This window comes from Capricornis sumatraensis, chromosome 7 (assembly GCF_032405125.1).
Source record: "Capricornis sumatraensis isolate serow.1 chromosome 7, serow.2, whole genome shotgun sequence".
NCBI classification, from domain to species: Eukaryota; Metazoa; Chordata; class Mammalia; order Artiodactyla; family Bovidae; genus Capricornis; species Capricornis sumatraensis.
The window spans coordinates 21,936,841-21,958,865 of record NC_091075.1 but is presented as its reverse complement, the minus strand read 5'-3'; the positions used below and the strand labels follow the sequence as shown (position 1 = coordinate 21,958,865).

The 22,025-nt window shown below is 41.7% G+C and overlaps 1 protein-coding gene across 1 annotated transcript in view; it reads left to right on the top strand.

The window, feature by feature from the left end:
- The window catches only part of NPNT (nephronectin), a 75,955-nt gene that overhangs the window by 53,270 nt on the left and 660 nt on the right, over positions 1-22,025 (top strand). The window contains exons 9-12 of the mRNA XM_068975465.1: positions 339-728; positions 13,496-13,582; positions 14,157-14,255; positions 20,953-21,209. Of these exons, the coding sequence (XP_068831566.1) occupies positions 339-728; positions 13,496-13,582; positions 14,157-14,255; positions 20,953-21,209 (833 nt within the window). The remainder of the gene's footprint in view (positions 1-338; positions 729-13,495; positions 13,583-14,156; positions 14,256-20,952; positions 21,210-22,025) is intronic.

The window sequence follows — 22,025 nt, the reverse complement described above, 5'->3', positions numbered from 1 at the left end:
TGCATTAAAGTCTCATTGATTCTTGTTTCTATTTTACAATTACTTAAAACTGTGTTTTGATACATTTCACTATAGAAACACAATATAATTCTTGTATACATCCACTAGATATGTTTATGTGATATGTGTTTGAGTATATATATGTATATATTATATATACACACTAGTATTTGCTCTTTTTTTTTTAAACAGTGACTTACATTAGGGGAATATTCTAAATGTAAAAAGTAAGCCTCATTGGCATGAGGTATTTTGATGTGTTTGTTTCTTACAAGTCGATATCTTTCTTTTTAAGGAGAGATGGTTATGCATTAATTAAAATATATTTACTCTTCTAGATATTCCAAGAGTAATGATTGAACCTTCAGGTCCTATTCATGTACCAAAGGGAAATGGTACCATCTCAAAGGGCGATGGAGGACACAGTAATTGGATTCCTGATGTCAGAAGTACTAGGTGGCCTCTGAAGACACCATACATACCTCCTGTCACTACCGACAGGCCCACTTCTAAGCCAACAGCAAGGCCTACACCAAAGCCAATGCCAGAGCCTACACCACCTCCACCCCCACCCACAGAACTCAGAACACCTCCACCAGCAACAACCCCGGAACGAGCAACCACCAGCCTGACAACCGTAGCACCAGTTGCCACCACATCTCCAAGAGAGTTTACAGTTGACAACAGGATACACACGGATCCTCAGAAACCTCGAGGAGATGTGTTCAGTAAGTCACAAATGTTGCCACATTTGGGGGGATTTTTCCTCCAGTTCGTTTGAGATGTAATTGACATTCAGCATTGTGGAAGTTTAAGGACGTACAGCATGATGGGTTGACTGTGCTGTGCTTAGTTGCTCAGTTGTGTCCCTCTCTTTGTGACTCCGTGGACTGCAGCCCGCCAGGCTCCTCTGTCCATGGGGATTCTCCAGGCAGGAATACTGGAGTGGGTTGCCATGCCCTCCTCCAGGGGGTCTTCCTAATCCAGAGATCAAACCCAGGTCTTTTGCCCATTATTTAATTGAATTATTGGTGGTTTTATTTTTGCTATGAGGTTAGATGAGTTTCCTGTTTATTTTAGATACTAACCCCTTGCCAGATATATGATTTGCAAATATTTTTCCTCATTCCATAGGCGGTCTCTTCACTCTGTTGATGGTTTCTTTTGCTGTGCAGCAGCTTTCTAGTTTGATGTCATCCTGCTTATTATTTTCTTGCCTGTGTTTTAGGTCCCATCAAAGAAAATCATTGCCAAGACCCATGTTGAGGAACTTTCTTCCTGTTTTCTTCTAGGCGTTTTGTGGTTTCAGGTCTTTTGTTCAAGTCTTGAATTCATTTCAAACTAATTTTTGTGAGTAGTATAAGGGTCTAGATCCATTCTTTTACCTATTATTGACCACTTTTCCCAGCACCATTTATAAAGAGACTGAATTTTCTCCATTAAATATTCTTGGGTCCCTTGTCTAATGTTATTTGACCTCATGTGCTTGGGTTTATTTTTGAGCTCCTGATTTTGTTCCATTGGTCTAAATGTCTGTTTTTATGCCAGTACCATACTGATTGATGACTGTATCTTTCTAGGATAGCTTAAAGTCAGGAAGTGTGTGCCTACCACCTTGTTCTTCTTTCTCAGGATTGCTTTGGCTGTTTGTGGTCTTTTTTGTTAGCCACAGGCCATGTCTTGAATAAAAACTAGTTATACATAGTATAAGTCGTATATCCCTATTGTTACATTATTATAAAGAGCTATATGAAAGTCTGTCAATTGGGCAACTAAGAATGTGAGTAGAAAAGGAAAGAAGAAGCAGATCATAGCTTCGATTCAGTATGAGAATTCTCCTAACCTATTCAGATTTACTTGAAAACTTTTGGAGATGGGGAGCTTAATATAGCATGTATCATTTAGCTTTTAATCTAAGTGTTCATTCATTCAACCAATAAACATTTTCAGTACATTTTAGAATGCCAGGCCCTGTATTAGACACTGGGCTTATGAAGGTAAAACAGAAAAGCATATACTCTGATGGAAAAGACAGTCGCCCCAAAGATAACTGTACTTAGTGGGAGAGAAGTGGAGGTAGGGAAGAGGGGTACCTAACTGGCCAGGGACAGTTTGGGGAATGGGGAGGCTTCTTGAGTGAAATGGGGCAAAGGGGATTAAAAAAAGGGAGGCATGGTTCACGGGCACAACAGAGGCACAAGGGTAGGAAGCAGCATAGCATATGCAATCAGCTACCAGCAAATTGGCAGGTTGAGCCAAGGACTGATGAGAAAAACTGGTCAGCTACCCCTTGTCTTTACTGTAAACTGGTGGTTAGATCTATACAGGAACCAGGTTGGATTCAAGATTCCAGATTTTTAATGGGTGTCCATGGAGATAGAGGCTGTAGGTAAAGAAGTTTTGAAAGGGGGGAAGAGGTTGTCCCCTTATTACTAGAACAAAATTTTCTTTGTTCAACCTCTTTTTGAGCCTTTTAATGTGTTCTTTTTTTTTAAAAAAAGTCTCTTTCTTCCCATTATTCCTCTCTATACCAACACACATATGAATTTAAAAATAACATTGATGTTCACCCCTAGGATTTAGCAGGATAAAACTGGGGAGATGCAGGGCTCCACTGATGTTTGAGAGTACTCGTTCTAAGAGAGTGTGATCTTAAAGACTTGCCCTCAGAAAGAATTACCTTGATCCCACGCCAAGGCTGTTGGATGCGGCAGATAGCGTGGCTGCTTTGGGATACTCCTGCCAAAAATTAAATTCCACTCTCAGTTCATCTTCAGTCATAGCTGCTGGTTAAATTACCATGGATGAGGATACTTTGGAAGCCTCTTAATTTACTGTCTGGAGACTATAGCATATATTCCAAGTAAGGGAGTGGTTCTAAGATTTTAATTCATATTATAAAGAAAAGTTCTGTTTAACAACCTCTTCCATTAAACACATATATCTTTCAATGTAAAGAAAAATGCAGTCAAAGTAAGGGGCTATTTGGAGACTGCCCAACAGTGGCTGTAACTAACATCAACTGAAAATTCGTGAAATGAGGGGAGCCAAAGTCTGTTCTCAGACCAGTGGAGAATAAGGATGGCTTAAGAAATTATGAACTTGGGTAAACTCCAGGAGATAAGGACAGGGAGGCCTGATGTGCTGCAGTCTATGAGGCTTCAGAGTCAGACAAAACTTAGTGACTGAACGACAACAGCAGCAAGAAATTATGCCAGAAATGAAGAAAAGATCCAATGAATAAATGGTGTTGAACTGAAATAGTGCTAAGGTTCCTCTGCCAGGTATGTTATAGTGCAGATTCATGGGCAGGTATCTCTCAGCAGTTGTTTTCCCCCGAGCTGGGTCATACAACGCCTGGGACAGAGTAGGCTCTCAGAAATATTTGTTGAATGAAGTGAAATGGATTTTTATATTGGATGCAACCATTTCTCAACTATTCAATAGACTATTGATTCTTCTAGTTTATCCCCAAATAATCTAATTTATTTCAGATTTATGATCTTTCTCTCAGGCTGACGAAGCTTAAGGTAGCTGTTAAAATAAAACATTCTCTGGAAAACTAAATCTAACATACTTCTAAAATTTTAAGCATGACTTTGAGAAATAGTCAAAAGGCATTGGAAAAGAATATAAGACTGAGGCATATGAAAATGAAAAGTTTTTAGCTACTGTTGAGGATAGAATACATTGAATCAGAAGATATGGTTTTGATTCTCACCTCTATTATATGACTTTGGACAGATTACTGTGTTTTCTACCTGAATGTTTTCATCTGTTAAATGGCAGTGGTATTTAACATTCTCATAGAGTGCTTCAAGGATCAAACATAATACAAGTAAAAATGTTTGTGAACTTTTAAATACTGTGAAATGTAAAAAATTGTTGTATTTTATAGGAATGACTCTGATGGGGAGCATTTAAATAATATGTGATAATAACTTTTATGTATGATATGGAATATTAAGCATATGTTTTTTAAATAATTTCAACATGAGGAACCCTGGGTTTTTCAGATTGTGTGAACAGAATTATGATCAGATATATAGCCCTAGCATGGTTTAAGCAACACAGAAGTTACCTGATGGACTTCCCTGGTGGCTCAGATGGTAAAGAGTCTGCTTGCAATGCAGGAGACCTGAGTTCGATCCCTGGGTCGGGAAGACCCCCTGGAGAAGGAAATGGCAACCCACTCCAGTATTCTTGCCTGGAGAATCCCATGGACAGAGGAGCCTGGTGAGCTGTAGTCTATGGGGTCACAAAGAGCCGGACAGGACTGAGCAACTAACACTTTCACTTTCAAAGTTACCTGATACAGCATTAAATTCTTGTTCCTCCACTAATGGGACAGACCGATGCTTTTCAAACTGTTTCATAGAACATTAGTTTTCTGGGATATTAGGCAAGTGTATACCTAAAAAAGTTCTGAGGTTGAATAAATTTGAGAGGTCCTATGTTTAGTCAGGGCTTCCTGGGCGACTCAGTGGTGAAGAATCTTCCTGCCAACGCAGGAGACACGAGAGATTCAGGTTTGATCCCTGGGTTGGGAAGATCCCTTGGAGGAGGGTATGACAACCCACTCCAGTGTTGTTGCCTGGGAAAACCCATGGACAGAGGAGCCTGGTGGGCTACAGTCCATGGGGTCACAAAGAGTTGGACATGACTGAGCAACTGAGTAAGCCTGCAGGTTTAATCAACTTAAATAGGATTGTTCAGTATAGGACTTTTCAAAATGCTAGTGGTCATTGTGAATCTCTTGAAGAGGTATATAAGGTGCATCATTTCCCAAATGGATTTAACCATGGGATTATTTAACTGTTGCACTCAGAGTTCATTATAGCCCGATTCAGACCAGGCTGGGCTGAACTAAGACTTCTAGAGACCACAAACCCAATAGCCTTATCCCATGAGCTCTCATTTGCATGGTTTCTGAAACCAGTGGGTTGATCTTGGACTCGAAGAGCCTGGTGGGGATGTAGTAAGGGGGTGTAGGGAGGACAGAAAATTACCTGGCAGACTTAGAGCAAGAAAGGCAAATTTAACTGGTGGGCTGCCTGCCTGGATACCAGAGGTATGCTGCAGGGGATTGCCAAAAGGTTGAAGACCAAGTGAACACCAAAGACAAAAATCTGGTATCAGAGCAGGTAGGAGGTATCCCAGAGCAGAGAAAAAAAGAACACTACATAGAACCCAAAGTAAAGGACGTTAGGGAAAAATGCAATTCCAGTCTAGCAATACAGTGAAATATTGTGCATTGATTTCTTTTTCTAAAAAATGTTCACTGACTTGGAAAAGTACTTACCTTATAAAAATGTTAAGTGACAGAGAATATACAGAACTGGGTATACCATTTGATCCCAATTAGGTATAAAATACACATCTTCCTATGCCTGGATGAATACAAAAGTCTGGAAGAAAAAAGACCAAAACAGGAACCATGGATCTATCCAGTTGTTGATGTTTGGGGTGATTTCATTGTCTTTTTGTTATCCTCATGCAGTGATTTTTAATCTTCCCACTGTCACTGGTCACAGTGATTTATTACAACAGTCATTCCTTAGGAGAGGGGGGTTGTTGTTCAGTCGCTAAGTCGTGTGCAACTCTTTGCGCCCCACCCCACGCAGGCCAGGCTTCTCTGTCCTTCATTGTCTTCCGTAGAATCCCACCCTCCTAGCAAGAGAGTTTTGTGTTTTGAAAAAGCACCCCAGGGAATGTTGATGGTGAATCATGTTAACTTTATTAGAACTTGCTGGTTTTTAAAAACTCAAAGTTTTGTTAACTTCTATTTTTAACCTTTCAAAATTTGTTTATAATTGAGCATGTCAGATTTGTCCAGTTTTAGCTAGAAAGCTCTGCAAGGAATATAATAGCACTGGGATCAGGAAGGAGATTTTTCTGAGTGTTATCAGAAGCCCAGTTGAACCAGAGTAACTCAGAGTACTTATTTAAGATGTAGAGTCCTAATCCACACATTAACTAAATTGGACTTTCTGGGGAGGTGTGTCTCAGTCTTCAGTGTGTGTATAAATCAGACAGAGACTATGTTAAAAATGAAAATTTGATTCAGTGGGTCTAGATGAGGATCGGAGATTCTGGATGTTTCGCAGGCTCACAAGTAAGGAGCACTGCTGATCTGCTGACTGCACTGAAGAGGGGTGCTGGTGGTTTAGTCTCTAAGTCGTGTCCAACTCTTACAACCCCGTGGACTGTAGCCCGCCAGGCTCCTCTGTCCATGGGATTCTCCAGGCAAGAATACTGGAGGAGGTTGCCATTTGCTTCTCCAGGGGATCTTCCTGACCCAAGAATCAAACCCGGGTCTCCTGCTTTGCAGGCAAGCTCTTTACCGAGGAGTAGGGCTCCCTAAAACACGATGACAACTCAGTACAGCACAGCCATGCCTTGAATGGAGACAAAGCCAGCTGTGGATTGTTCTGCCTGCAGTGCAGGAGATTCCGGTTTTATCCCTGGGTCTGGAAGAGCCCCTGGAGGAGGGCGTGGCAACCCACTCCGGTCTACTTGCCTGGAGAATCCCATGGATGGAGGAGCCTGGTGGGCTACAGTCCATGGAGTCGCAAAGGTTTGGACATGACTGAGCAGTGGAGTCGGAGAGGGCAATGGCACCCCACTCCAGTACTCTTGCCTGGAAAATCCCATGGATGGGGTCGCTAGGAGTCGGACACGACTGAGCAACTTCACTTTCACTTTTCACTTTCATGCATTGGAGACGGAAATGGCAGCCCACTCCAGTGTTCTTGCTTGGAGAATCCCAGGGATGGGGGAGCCTGGTGGGTTGCCATCTCTGGGGTCGCACAGAGTCGGACACGACTGAAGTGACTTAGCAGCAGAGCAATAGAGTATGCACACATGGGTTGTTTAAAATTTAACACTTGTGCCTAAAACATAGCATATAGCATCTGGCCATATGAAGAAGAAAAGTGTTGCAGAATAAAGATTATGGAATATAATGTAATATGTATCAGGGGCTTTTAAGAGTGGCCATATCAGAAAACCAGACTCGTTGTTGCTATGATATTCTGGATCATGACTGTGTGTTGAAATTCCAAGCACCATCAGTAAGACAGAGTTGTTTGCACTTTAATGATTGCTGCTTGGCTGCCTCCTGTCCGTCCACAAGTTTTTTCTCCCTTTTACGGATTTTGCAGTCTGTGGCTGGTGTGATCACATTGTTCCATAGTCATGGAAATATGATCTCTTTTCTGATTCTGTGTGGTGATGAGTAAAAAAGATTGTTTCTGCTGAGGGGTGAAAAGGTCTTCAAACTAGTTTGGTTTCTAGTAGACCGTAAGGCCTAGAGAGACCCTGGGAAGATGCCTGGCATCTCCCTGAATGTGAAATTTCAGCAAATCTTTTGAAGGACTGCTTGAAGGTCAGGTTCGAGTGCTGTGAATTCTGAAAGTTTTCAAGGCATTTTATTTATATTTTAATTGGATCCTGTGATGGCTGTTTTTAAAAAATAGCTCTCTCTGGAAGGTATAAATTGAGTTCTGAGTGAACATGAGCAAAGTCAGAGACCAGATTTTTTTGTTGAGTTGCTGTGCACATTTAGAGTTGTGATGAAAAATACTATGCTCATAGCCACTCCGTGACTTGCAGCGTGTTACCAAATCTTCCTGTGCCTTTGTTTCCTTATCTGTAAGTGGGGATAATAACAGCATCTGCTTCATTGGGCTGTTGTGAAAATCAGGTGAGAGAGTGCTTGTAAAACTCTTTACCATAGTGTTTGGCATATAATGAGAACTCAATACCCCAAAGCTGTGCTACTTCTATTGGTATTGTTGAATTCATTTACATGGTGATGAAAACATGTCCCACTTAACTCATAAAAACACAGCCTTATTTTGTCTTCTAGTTTTGAGTTTATATTTTTCTGATGCTTTTTATCATGTTTCAATACTTATGACCAAATAATTGGAATATCCTGTTTTATTTTTTTAGGTATTTATGGTACCTAATTGAACAGTGGTAATGTTAAAACAGACACGGTATCACCTCTACTTCTTTAGTGAGCAAATAGTGATGACAGCCTTTTCAGAGATGAATCTATGTAGATGGGAAACGTCTATGATGGGTCTTCTAAATATCAGAAATAAAAGTGTTCCCTTTTCCTTAGTCCCGAGGGCATCGAGGCCTGCCCCTCACAGTGGTGGGCTTCTGTGTCACCCAGGGTTTGGTGTATACTCATCTAGGCAAATAGTCAAAGAGTCGGCTATGGTGCCACCTGTGTTCTCTTCTAGGGCTCAGACTCAGGTCTCACTTTCTGACTCCCTTTGGCTTATAAGGAAGCAAAGGGACAAAACGTTTCTGGTGGTAAAACCCGGGATCTTCAGAGATAACAGAGTGGGGATGCAAGGCAAGGAGTCTGAGATGCTGTCTCTGCCTCCCGCCGCTCCCCTCTTCCTTGTTCTTTGCCTCCACATTCCTTGTCCAGTGATCTGTGATCTTGAAAAGGTGAGTCATCACCGTTATGGTCGTACTTAGAGGCAAGCCATCTCTTAGACATTCTCTTCTCCTGGTGCGGCTCTAGGCAAGTGCTTCAAGTCATCCTGAAACCTCACTAGAAGAGAAATAGGGGAGTTACAAAAATGGGGCTGATTATTGTCAGCTGTGTCTATGTTCCTACCTCTCACTAGAGATTTAATTTTCCCCAGATCTATTCTTTCCTCTCAGCCCAAAGGTGTCTTTTGAACTTTGGGGATTTTTCCCACAGTGAAAGCTTTGGCACACAGGGGCTTATTTCTGTGGAGCTCAGCAACCCTTTGCGTTTTGTTAGTGATCAGTAGATGACTGAGAATTTTCTCTAAGGTAGTTAAGGAAATTTCAGAATCTCTTTTCTAATCTTTTTATTTGCTTCCCTCTGGCAATTTAAAGCTGTCCTGTGTGTGTTGTTCATCTGGAGGAGGAAGGAGGAGGGGAGCAGAGAGAGGCGAGAGAGCCCCTTAAAACCCTTGTCACTCATCCCCACTTTTGCCACAAGAAAGAGCCTTCAGAATATTAGGGAAGTTACGTATGTGCCGTTTTCTCCAGATGAACTAAACCGCTAAGTATAGAAAGAATTTAGGGCAGTGTTATCTTTAATCTTCTAGTCCTACAACACATGGCAGAACTGGCCTGGGTAATGTCATGGGGGCCACCCTGGGACAGAAACAGTTTGTAAGCCTACCTTTAATAAATTGTGTTAACATTCTGTTATAGTGGTTACTCTTTGAAAGAAGTCTGGTAGTAGGTGTGCGGGATAATATTTACATTTCCTTCACTGGGCTTACCTTTTTTTCAATTGGACTTTACTTGCTTTACGGTGTTGCGTTCGTTTCTGCTGTACAGCAAAGTGAATCAGCTATCTGTGTACATGAATCTCTTTCCTGGGTTTCCTTCCCGCTTAGGTAACCACGGGAAATTGAGCAGAGTGCCCTGTGCTGTGTAGGGGGTTCTCATTAGTTATCTATTTTATACATAGGCTTTAGGGTCTTCCTGGTGGCTCAGTCGGTAAAGCATCTGCCTGCAATGCAGGAAACCCAGGTTCAGTCCCTGGGTCGGGAAGATCCCCTGGAGGAGGAAGTGGCAACCCACTCCAGCATTCTTGCCTGGAGAATTCCGAGGAAAGAGGAGCCGGATGGGCCGCAGTCCATGGGGTCACAAAGAGTCAGACACGACTAGGCAACTAACACTTATACACAGTAGAGTATATATGTCACTGTGCTTACTTTTAATGTTTTTTTGGTAAAAATACTCAGTTGACTCTTGGGGAAACCTCATTTATGAAAACAGGTTATATATTAATGCTATTATCCCTGAGGAAAATACACTTAATAGAACATCCCCGGGCAGAGTTCCTTTTAAGAAGTTTTTTTGCTTATCTGTGTGGCCAGTTCTTCTCCCAGGCTTCCGGGCTCCTGTGTCCCCCAGCCATCAGAAGCATCCTGGGCCCCTGAGCCCCATCCAACCACATTTTATCCAGCTGTCCGCTCGCTTCAGTACCTGTTCCTTCTCTTTATTTTAGTTCATAAGATTATAAGAAGTAGGTTTTGGTGGATGAAAGATTGACTAATGGAAGAAAAGGTTTTAGGAAATCATCTACAGAGTCTATGAAAACAGTCTTCGGCTGATGTTAATTGTGGCCCTAACTGCCCTTTGACAGCCGCTCCCCCCTTTCATCCTCTATGCTCCAGCCAGAATGCTGTACCTGACCTTGGTGCTCCTGTTACAGTCTTCGAGACTTCAGTCTCAACCGGAATGGAGCCCACAGTCTTCACAGTGCGGTGAAAGGCCCTGCAGAATCTGCCTGCACCTCTAGCTTTCTTTGGAGCCCTCCCTACTTCCTCTCTCCACCACCGACCCCCAACACCCTCGTGAGCTCTGCCCCTGGCATGAGGTTCACGTCCATACCTGATCAGTCTCTAGGGCACCAGCTCACAGGAACTCCTCCTGCGGGGCATGGTGTAAGCAGCTCCTCTCAGAGATGTTCATGCATCTGTCTTCTGGTTAGCCCCCTGTTCCCTGCGAGTCTTTAGCCCATTCTGTCATTTTGTGTGTGTGTGATAATGATCCAGTTTCACTTTTTTTTTTTAACGCATGTGGCCATCCAGTTTTCCCAACAATTTTTGTTGAGGAAACTGTTCTTTCCACACTGTAGATTCTTGGTTCCTTGGTCATATATTAATTGACCATGTGAGTGTGAAGCATGGGAGTGTATATCTCATCACTGTTTTTTCTAGTGTGTTTTTTTCTTTGTTCATTTGTTTTTCTTGTACATAGTGGAAATCATTTAAATTTTTATATAAACTGTAAAATATACCAGGGGGTGGGTAGTGAACCTTCTCTTGGCACTTCAGTGGGACACCCTTACCATTTCATACGGGTGTGTAAGGAAGGAGGACTCATTGACTAATTTAGCAGAGCCACAGACTCCAGCACACAAAATTGTAAGAACTAATAGCTGCTGAGCATTTTAGGTCTAAATTCCTTGGCATACTTCCCGGTGAACTGCAATGAAGGTGGGCATGACCATCCACTGCTAAATGAAATGGTTCTTGGAAACCAAGTGCCTAAAATACTAATGAACCATCTGGCACTTCACACGTTGTTAGATGACTAATTCTCTGAGTGGCTTTTATCCAGACGTGTGGTCTCATCCCTTACTTTTAAACCTGTATCCCTCCCACTTTCTTCATTTCTGAGCATCCTCCAGACACTGTGGATACCTTTCTCTCATATTCCCGAGCACCTTCTTTGTACTCAGTGCCTTAAACGCTCGCTCTTCCCTGCCTCCGGCACTTGGCTTTTAGCTTGGAAGGTTCCATCTTCTTTCCCTCTCAGACGGAACAGTGCTTGCTCAGAGAGGACCTCCTTGATAAAAGAGGCCCTTGTGCCAGGAAGCCTTTGTCCTGTCCTTCCCCTCTGCACCAAGACTCTCCTTACCATTTGACACCCTTCATTTAGAGAAACGGGGGCTGGTAAACCTTTATAATGCCCTTAAAATATGGTAGTGTCAGATCTGAGCTAGTCCAGTCCAGAGATGATTTGTATAACAAGAGAAGGGAACAAAAAAGTAATTGTTCTATGGATTTGGTTTTTTAAAAAAAACCTTTCTCTATGTCATGAGAAATGAAACGTGTGCCTACAACCCTGTAATATTTCTAGTCATGAGAGGCGGACTGCCTCTCAGAACCCCAGATGAGGAAAGGAAAGCTGGAACTGGACGACTTTGCTGTCAGTCATTTGGGTGTGAAAGTGGCCTCCCCAAGGGCACTTGTGATCAGTTTGTCCCAAGATCTTGTGCTTTAACTACCCTCTCTTCTTCCATCCATCTGAGGCTGTATTTTAGATGGGTATATGTGAGTGGGGCCGGGGTGGGGGGGGCGGTGGATGAGGAAGGGGCTTCAGTGTTTAGACTTTTGCAAAAAAAAAAGAAAAACTTCAAAAGCTGTAAGCTAAAAAAATCAGGGCAAATATTACTGGTTAGTTACTTAATTTTAAAAATTATTGCTAAAAATCACTGGAACATTATTGAAAAAGAACCCTTTTGACTGATGTCTGTTCCATGGTGTTCTACGTCTTTACTCCCTGCCTTATAAAAATAGAGCTAATTAATTTAAGTTCTGGCAAAGAAAAGGGAGGATTCCCTGGTCCTGGGCCAAGAATTCCCTCCACTACCACCAACATTCTCTCACACTCCCCACTCCCAACCCAGCTACTCTCCCTGACATCATCTGGTGCTTTTCCATGCTAGTTTTCATTAGAATTTGGAGTTGTAGTGTTCTAAATTCTACGTTTAAAATTTGCCTCTCCCATTAGAATGCAGACTCCAAGGGGGCCAGGTCCTTCTTGCTTTTGTGCAGTCTGTCTCCTTGGGACCTCGCCCAGGGCTTGGTATATGTGTGGCAGTTAGATGTACATTGAAGAAGTAAATAAATGGATATGAATCCATTTTTAAAGTGTACATGGGCTTCTGACAAGATCTTCGCATTCGCTCAATAAACACTTACTGAATGCCTGTCACTAGGTTCAGCCCTGGAAATGCCACATGAATAAGACACAATTGATGCCTTCCAGGACTTCAGAAGCCAGCAGAGGGAGAGACGCACATGTGTGTAAATGACTGCAGTTCTTTAGGAAAGAGTGGAATGGCAGCATGTAAATAGGAGCCGTCAGAGTACAGAGGGGAAGAGCTGAATTCACTCAGAACGTTAGAGTTTTCACCCGGCCAGTGGTATTTCTGCTGAGCTTTGAACAGAGACCTTGCCTGGAGAATCCCATGGACAGGAGTCAGGCAGGCTATAGTCCATGGGATCGCAAAGAGTCAGACACGCCTGAGCAACTAAAAAAATATATTTTTTTGTAACAGAGAGGGGAGGTTAGACTGGTTAATTAACAGGAAGAAGAGCATCCCAGGCTGGGCAGGGGGTCAGAGAGGTGAACAGGACAGCGTATTCGGGCAGTACTGTGTGTTTTAGGGGGTGGATTGTGAACACTGTGCTAAGGGGTTTGGATTTGATCTAAAAGGAGTCAGGGAACCTGCTTAAACCCTGAAGCCCATTGCAGATGCGGAGTTCACTGGAAACGAGTTCATGCTTTGGTTAGAAAGTTAAACCATTCGCTGCAATTACAGGCATCCCCGCCCCCCTGCCATTAAAACAGCCTTAGACTCCATAATGTATCTTTCATAGACAAATTTTAGAATTTCATAGAGATATTTTGCTAGAAATTGGTAGCTGTTTTAAAATGTATTTTCCAGATACTTTTAAATGTATTTTTTGTTGAATTTTAGAAGCTTTTGAAACCCATTTATTAAAATTATACCCAGAAAAATGTTATAAGATCTCTCCAGAACAAACTTCATGAATCCTTATGTGAACTGTGATGAAATATTTTGGAATTTCCAGATGACTGTAATACCTACGTCTTCCCCCCATTGTTAAAGGTAATGCCTCTTTGTCAATGCCTCATTGAAACTGAACAAAATGCATCTCTCTTGCAGTTCCAAGGCAGCCTTCAAATGACTTGTTTGAAATATTTGAAATTGAAAGAGGAGTCAGTGCAGATGATGAAGCAAAGGATGATCCAGGTAGATCCTTATATTCTTAGTACTGTTATAATGATACTATTTCCCTCTATTTCATCAAAATAACATTTTTAATTGGAGGATAATTGCTTTACAATGTTGTGTTAGTTTTTGCTTTACAACAACATGAATCAGCTTTAAGTAAAGCAGCTTTTAAATTGTAGATTGTTTGGTTACATCTGAGAGAATGGTACATTGTTTTTGTTTTTTTTTTTTACCACTTGGTTTCCCCTGTAGTTAGATCAGTTGAACAAAAACAGTGAATCATCTTCCTTTAAAAAAATATTGAAGCAGCATTACGTTGAGGAGGAAGTCATATTTTATAAGTGATGATGTAACAAGGTCATAATTTGGCAGCAGTGGTGTGTTCTATTTTTACAGCTGAGCACTGATGCACAATTGTGCTGAGAAAGGATTCATGTGATTTCCTTTTGATCTCATGGACAGACCTTCTGGTGGGATGTTTAAATGTGGACCGGAGAGAACACCTGGACAGATACTCCTAGTTCACAAGACTTTTTTTGTTGTTAGCCCTTGGGTTTGTGGTCTACTCATCTTTCTGGTAATTACCTTGCAGGTGTTCTGATACACAGTTGTAATTTTGACCATGGGCTTTGTGGATGGATCCGGGAAAAAGACAGTGACGTGCACTGGGAACCAGTGAAGGATCCAGCAGGTAAAACCATTCGTCTAACCCTAGTACACATTTCAGCTGGATCCTATCTGAGGACCCCAGATCCGCTAATCCAGGATACTGTACACAGCTCTTTGTTTACTCAACAGAAAAGAAAGTGTGTCCAGCATTCATCTTCCATTTTTTTTAGGTGAACTGAATTTGTTAGCTAGCAATTAGAATTATAAGTAGACAAGTAATTTATTAAAAGGCCAGCTAATTTCTCTCAAAACAGCTTGGTGTCAATATAAAACATGTAGACTCACCCTGAAATATAAAGTTATGTGTAGTGCTCCCTTCCCAAGCATAAAAATAATATCATGGGACAGCAGCCATCATCTACTCCTTGGTGGTTTTCTTGATTATGTCTTTCTTTAAGAAATAGTAGAAGGAAACAGTGGAAATTTCTGTGAAGTTGTGACTCTCTCTCACAATCTAATTTTCAGTCTAATTTGGATGCTGGAGAAATTAGTTATAAATTACCACCACTTATTCCACAAGAGAATGTTACTGAAAAGGTAGATGTAAATATAGGCCCTTGGAAAATTAAGACTTTTAAGTTACGCACATCCTACGAATCTAAAGTTTCAGAAATTACAACATGTTTTGTCATCTTGCTTCAGGAAACAAAGCTACATATTGTTGTTGGTCCCCCCCCAACCCCCCCTCCCTCTTTAGTAGTTAATCTTTTATGGGTGAGTCAAACTTAATGGAAGGGTGAGAAGTTTGGTTTCTTTTTTTTTCCTTTTTATACTCCTGATTCTAGACTTGGGAATGAAAGATGCAAATCATGAAAAAAAAGAAAAAAACTACTTGCTTTAAAAGCCTAGTTCTTCAATACTATCCCAGCTTTAGAGATAGAGCACAGAACATGTAAAGGTTAGCTTGAGGATATGCTCTATTAAAACCAGCTCTTCTTAATGGTCAGTACGCACACAAATCAGCCGGAGACCTTGTTAAAATGTAGGTTTTCATGCATTTCTCATACTTCCTGGGGATACTTTTCAGGTTCATCCCTCATGTACATTTTGAGTAGCAAGTTATTAAAGGTTTGGGGCAAAAATATATTCATTAGATCCCCTAAGACTGAAATGTTAGAGATATTTAAAAGATGAAATTTGAGGTAAGCTTTTAAAAAATTCCCTGGTGGTTCAGATGGTAAAGAATCTGCCTGCAGTGTGGGAGACCCGGATTCAGTCCCTGGATTGGGAAGATTGCCTGGAGAGGGGAATGGCAACCCACTTCAGGATTCCTGCCTGGGGAATTCCATGGACAGAGGAGCCTGGCGGGCTACAATCCATGCGGTCACAAAGAGTCAGACACAACTGAATGACTAACACTTTCACTTTAAAAATAAGTACCCAATACATTCAAAGGGGTTTTTAGATTTAACTATAAAATTATTTTTAATCTCACACACACACATTCTCCCATTCTCACTTTAGGTTAGCTGTGAGACAGATGACATTATTATTAATGTCATAGATAACTGTGAATAAGGGAGAAATCAACATTCACTTGATATGTACGATAGTCCTGACTCATCATCTCAGTTTTATTTAATCCTCTTATCTAACCCTGTGGAAGTAATGTTTTTATTTCACCAAGGCCCAGAGGTTACATCAGTTTCCTAAGGCTACAGAGCTACAGAACAGACTTCCCATCCCCGCCTCTCTGTCCTGCCCATGCAGCCACCTCAGCAGTTCAGCCCACAACCCCTGCAGCATTACTGAGGTTTGCCCCATCCAGCCTGGCCTCTCTGTCCTGTGATTGTGTGCATGATCTGATTACACGTCTCAGGCCTGGAGATTTGAGTGACCACTGACCCGGAGTAGTGTGCTACAGAAGGAAGGATCTTCAGCAACCCGATGTGATAAAATGGTGTACAATGCTCATGATCATAATGAATAAGTGTTCTAAGTAAGGTAGACTGGGGAGAGTAATTCACACTCAACTCAGAATTCATTGCACTTGTCTGTAAACAACCCATGTGAAATATTTGACTTTTTAGAATTTAAATACTGTCTTTTAGAACCAATTTAGTACTTTTCAATAGTTTTTATTATTCATCACATATGTAAATGTTTAAATTTGCTGTGACAACCCCGACCCCGCTCCCCCCACCAAATCCACTTGCCCTCCAAGAGGAAAATGAAGAGGATTGGCAGTTAGAATGGTAGGCAGAAAGCGGTCTGAAACGGTCCTTTGGCTGTGATAATACAGAACAAGCGGAAAGGAATGGTGGCTGCCTGGGTAATTAGATAGCTCCTGCTCATTGGCTCTGGCCCCTCAAAGATGCTTTTCTGGGGTTGCTCCAGGTTTCTGCCAACAACTTGGATGAACTGGATGTTGAAGGCATACTGACCAATCTGTGGATAACTTAAAGCCACGGGAGAAAGCAACTGTGTGTACTGACACAAACAGCCTCCAAAGATTAGACCAGTGGGCCACACTTAAGAGGTGGCACCTCCTGGGGATGAATACATAGTGTAGCTCTTGAACCACCCACACAGCTTTGGGAGTACAAGGATGTGACTTAGCAGTAAGTGTGAAAGACTGAGAGTTTTAATGGATAAAATTAATGTGAGTGAACCATGTGTCACTGCTGCCAGAAAGTTGGGTCATTTCCATATGAATAGGTATTTTTTTCTAGAATGGAAAATACACTTTGGTTCTTACCAGTCAGAGAAAAGAGGTAATTGTCGGTGACTCGGAAGAGTATGACCTTGCTGGAAAGATATCATCTCAAAGCTTATAGAAAAACCGGTGAGGAACCCAGAATGTTTAGTCTGGAGTAGAAATAATGGAACAGGGCAGCTTTTCAAAAACATGACCAGTAACATCTATCTCACTTGTTCTGGGACCACAAGGGGATAAGAACTTGGATCAGTAGGTAAAAACTTACAGGGGGGCTGACTTTTGCTCACTGTTAGAACTTTCCCATAGTCAGGGCTGTCTAAAGAGAGATCTGGGGGCTGTCAGTGGAGACCTTGGACTGGGCGACACATGATGAGGTGTTGTTTTGAGAATTGGACAAGGGTTGGATTCGAGTCCTGGGAGCCTCTGAACCAGAATGGAACATCCCAGGTCATCCGCGGAGATCAGAGAGCAGAGTTCTATCTTGGAAAATGGGTGGGAAGACCAAAGATGACAGTAGAAGTGGTTAGAAGATCAAAGGTGATACAGCTTATATGTCAGGGCATAATTGCAGGTGGGTTTTTTTTTTTTTAGCACATATTGGGAAATTCTACCCATATACAGATTCTAACACACTCAGATGATAAATACTATTGAAGCTTACTTCCTGAGCCTACTTTTCTTCTAGGAAGTCCAGATGAGGTTGTGAGTATATCACGTGCTAAGGCCAGAAAAAGACTATAAGCAATTTAATCAATCACTTTTGTGTGATTATTCCAATTACCAAACTGTTTGCTACTTTCTATCTAGATTATACCATTTGTAAGGGAACGTATGTTTGGATTTTTGCAGTTACGACTGATTTTTATGTTGTGTATTTCTTATGCAAGATCCAGATTTGCAAATATTCTTAGATACTAATATCTCTAAGACAAACCTTAATTAAACAAACTTAAAACTTTGAGAAATAGCTGCAAAATAAGTGCCTTTATTAGCTGCCTTCCTCGTGCTCATTAGATTTTGTTATCACATTCAGTCTTGAACTTAATTGTGACTTAGTGAAATTAATCCATCCTCTAGGGAGTGTGTGCTCCTTACAGATGTGATGTTGTGCTATAGACTTGTCGCTGTGACCCTGAATACATGTCCTTCTCCTATAGTGTCAAGACTAAACTTGGGACCCTTTTCCTGGAACCCTCATCTCTGGGGATCAAGAGTTAGGGGCAACTGACTCAGCTTGCTACTGAGAGTTACAGGGAATTCATTTAAATATAAAATTATATGCTAGCATGTATGTACAAGTATGTCTACTGTAGCATTAAGAAACATTATTTTGAAATACATGAAAACAGGAAAAGAAAAGCTCCCTCCTAACCCTGGCCCCCAGATGCAGCCAGTTTCTTGGTTACCTGTCCAGAGAGAGATTTTTCCACACAACAGCCCCCTCTTCGGTACCTTGCTTCTTCCACTTAACGGTGTTATCTTAAGAGTTAACATAAGTGTGGACTTTGAAGCCAGGAAGCCTGGGCTGTAACCTGGCACCACCACTTACTAGCTTTGATCTTGAGCAAGTTAAGTTACTTCAGTAGTGTCTGCTAAACATATGTAAAGCATTTAAGGCAGTCCCTGGCTGAGAGTTAGCATTAAAATAGTATTAGCTGTTGCTGCTGAAGATTGTTCTGTATCAGCACATACAGGGGACCCTCACTCTTGTTAATGGCGGTTACTCCATTACTCCTTAAACGTATTTAAGCAGCCATCCACTGAGGGATGTTTCAGTTGTTTCCAGCCTTTGGATAGTTCAGACAATGCTGTAGTAAGTAATCTTGTACAGATATCATTTCCTATCTGTTTGAAATTAAAATTTTATCACCTGTATATCTGGCATCTATTGTTGACCAAAACCAACTTTAGATACTGTGATGCTTTCAACTGAATCCATAAAAATAAATGTAATTTTATATTTAAACCAGCATTTTGGAATCAGAAGTGAAAATATTTAATAGGGTAGTTTGTTTGGAATGCTCAATCACTTTTCCCTTCACTACCATTCTAAATTTGTAATAGCTCCATTTATTAAAAAGGGAAAAAATTCTTTGCGGTTAAAAAACAAAACAAAAAATTCCTAGTGGCCACAGAGTAGCCCTATAGGGGGAGAGCAATTGTAACCTCATTTATAGAATTTTAAGTATCTATATAAAAGGATAATTTGACTCTTCATAGGACTCCTTGGTTTTTGTTAGGTTGTCTTGTTTGCAGGCAGTGTCTGGTATGGTGAGAGTATCCATTCCACAGGGACTTAAGATAATCCTTGTTTTCTTAAATATTACAGATTAACTGTAATAACCTTATATCTTTGTCTTAACCAAAATACCTGTGATGATTCAAAAAGCTGACTAACAGGGAGACATTCTAAATCCATCTAAATAAATATTTTGGCTCAAAATATTGTTTGGATTCATTTGGGGAAGAGAGAGGTGGAAGGAGTACAAAAAAACTGTTTTTGATGAGTCAAGTACATGACTCAGGGACTTATTTCTCTGTTGTTTTCTGCTGTATTCTTGGAACATCATTAATTCAACAAATGGCATTAAACGCCTACCATGTATTAGGAAAGTAATGGGGTTTAGGGGAGAAGTTGGTTACAACAAAGAGTTCACAGTCTCCTGGAGGAGGGAAATGTGGCAACAGGGGATTCTTGTGCTGAACAGGTATTCAGGCAGTTTTGAACTCAAACTGTTACTCAGCTACACAGTGGCTGGATGACACCTTGGGTGACATCACCTCTCAAAACCTCAGGCTTGTTTGCAGATGCAGAAGCTAAGCGGTGTTCACCTCAAGGGCTTGTTAGCAGGCTGAATGAAATGCTCCCCGTGGAGCATTTGCACAGAGCATCACAGGTACGCACAGGTCACCTCTTTGGGTCTTTAAAGGCCCAGAGGGGACTTGGTAGAGGAGAAGTCACCTGCAGAATAATATCCCAAACCTTGTCATGTCTTGTACAGTCTGTGTTAAGAAATCATCTCCAATGAAATGTAAGTGGGGTTTCTACCAAAACAGATACACATGTTCAGCATTGCAACCACATTATTTCTATGGATAAGTCACTGTCAAGACATCAGTGTGTTTTTCAGTTGGTTGCAATAAAACAGCCTGAGGGGAATGTCATTTGTACACAGGCTGAGCTTCAAAATATGACTTGCAGCTTTCCCTATCCTGAGAAGCAACACCCCCTCCCACATCACTGCTGCTCAAATCTTTCCCCCTTAATTGCAGTTCCTCTAACAATAGGGGGAAGCAAAAGCTGTAGCCCTGAAGATCCAAGATCATCAAAGTGACCTTTCCAAAGGGAAAGATTTTATTAACATTTTGTATTCATGTATACATAATAGAAATTGTATATACTAATTGCATTGTTATGGATTTGTTTTCATATAAACATGTTTTAAACTATTTACCTCCAAGTAATACTGATGCTCTGGGAAGAGTGTCAGGTTTCCAGAACACTTCTGCATCTTCTTGAGGTCAGGTATGAGAAGCACAGTGAACTCATTTGTAAATGATCCTTCTCCCTTGAGAGACTTTTTTTTTAAGTGGGGAGAAGTGAGAATAATCAGATCTAGTGTCCCTTTAAATCACCATCAGCTCTACTGCTGGGAAGTAGAAAATCCACCTAGAAAATTCTCCCTGGCAACTTAAGTCAACCACACCAGCCAGGCAGTACATGCATGTGGATCAAGAGGTGATGAGTGTGTGTTTGCCTGTGTATGTCTGATCGTATTTAACTGGAAATATTTATTATGTTAGGATTACTAACTATTGCCTGTTCTTGGCATAATCTGTACCCCTCATGAGCAAAGTGTTCTCTGTTAATAGAAAACCACAGAATTTAAGACAGTCATAGAGATAAGTCCTGTCTTCCTCCTTCAAAAGTCTGCAATTCTTTACAAATGACTGGCACAGCCTGAGGCCTACCAGGACAGAAGTGAAGCGCCAGTCTCCGCCCTGGTGCCAGCAGACACCTGAGCACATGCGCACACACGGCCCTGCTCTTCCCCTGCAGGTGGACAGTATCTGACAGTCTCAGCAGCCAAAGGCCCGCTGGGAAGGGCCGCCCGCCTGCTGCTCCCTCTCGGCCACCTCCTGCATGCAGGGGACCTGTGCCTGTCATTCAGGCACAAGGTGACGGGGCTGCACTCCGGCACGCTCCAGGTGTTTGTGAGAAAACACGGGGCCCACGGAGCAGCCCTGTGGGGAAGAAATGGTGGCCATGGCTGGAGGCAAACGCACATCACCCTGCGAGGGGCCGACATCAAGAGCGTAAGTAGACCCGCCAGGGACGCAGAACCGGGGAGGTTTTCCTTTCAGAGGAGAACTCGGGGGTCTGCAGGGGAAGCCGCCTCCTCTCTTCCTGAATTCAGGCACGGGGCTGTTTCATTTTCCGGGCGTGGTGACCCTGCCTCTTGCTTCTTTCTTTAACCCCGCGCTCCTTCATACACGTTCTTCACGGCCACCTCTGATCACCACCTCTCCCCTGACCCTGGTGAACAGCCCCTACTTTTAATGAAAAAAAAATTTAGGAGTTGCAAAAGTTAAAAGTTAAGAACTTCAAAAGGTGGGGGGTGTGGTGGGCTTAACCTGCTTTTCCTTTTACTCAAACTCCTTATACTTCAAACTATGACCACCATGAGCTACCCTAAAGCAGGTTATTTTTTAAATGTTTCTTTAAAGTCTTTTTTCCCCGCTCTTTGGCTCAGAGATCATAGTTAAGCAGCCTTGGGTGGGAACCAGAACAATATGTTTGGAAAGTATTATTCTGTTCATGACAGGATGTGGGGAAAGCTTCGATTGAATATATAAAATTTTATCTGAAGTGATCAAGTTATAGGTGGCAATAAAAGATCTATAACACCCCACTGAAACAGTGAATGTATTTGGGAAACGTGTTGTCTTTATGGCGATACTTATTAGGAGATTCTGCATCTATACCTAAAGGGTTAGTTTCTAGAAGCTGCGCTAAAAAGAAAGGCTGGAGTCCATGAAGACAGCTTTTATCAGAGAATTGGATTTTGCTTTACTATTTTTCTGAAAATTTCTCTTAATATTTACATTGTTTGGAGATAAAAAAACAGTAAG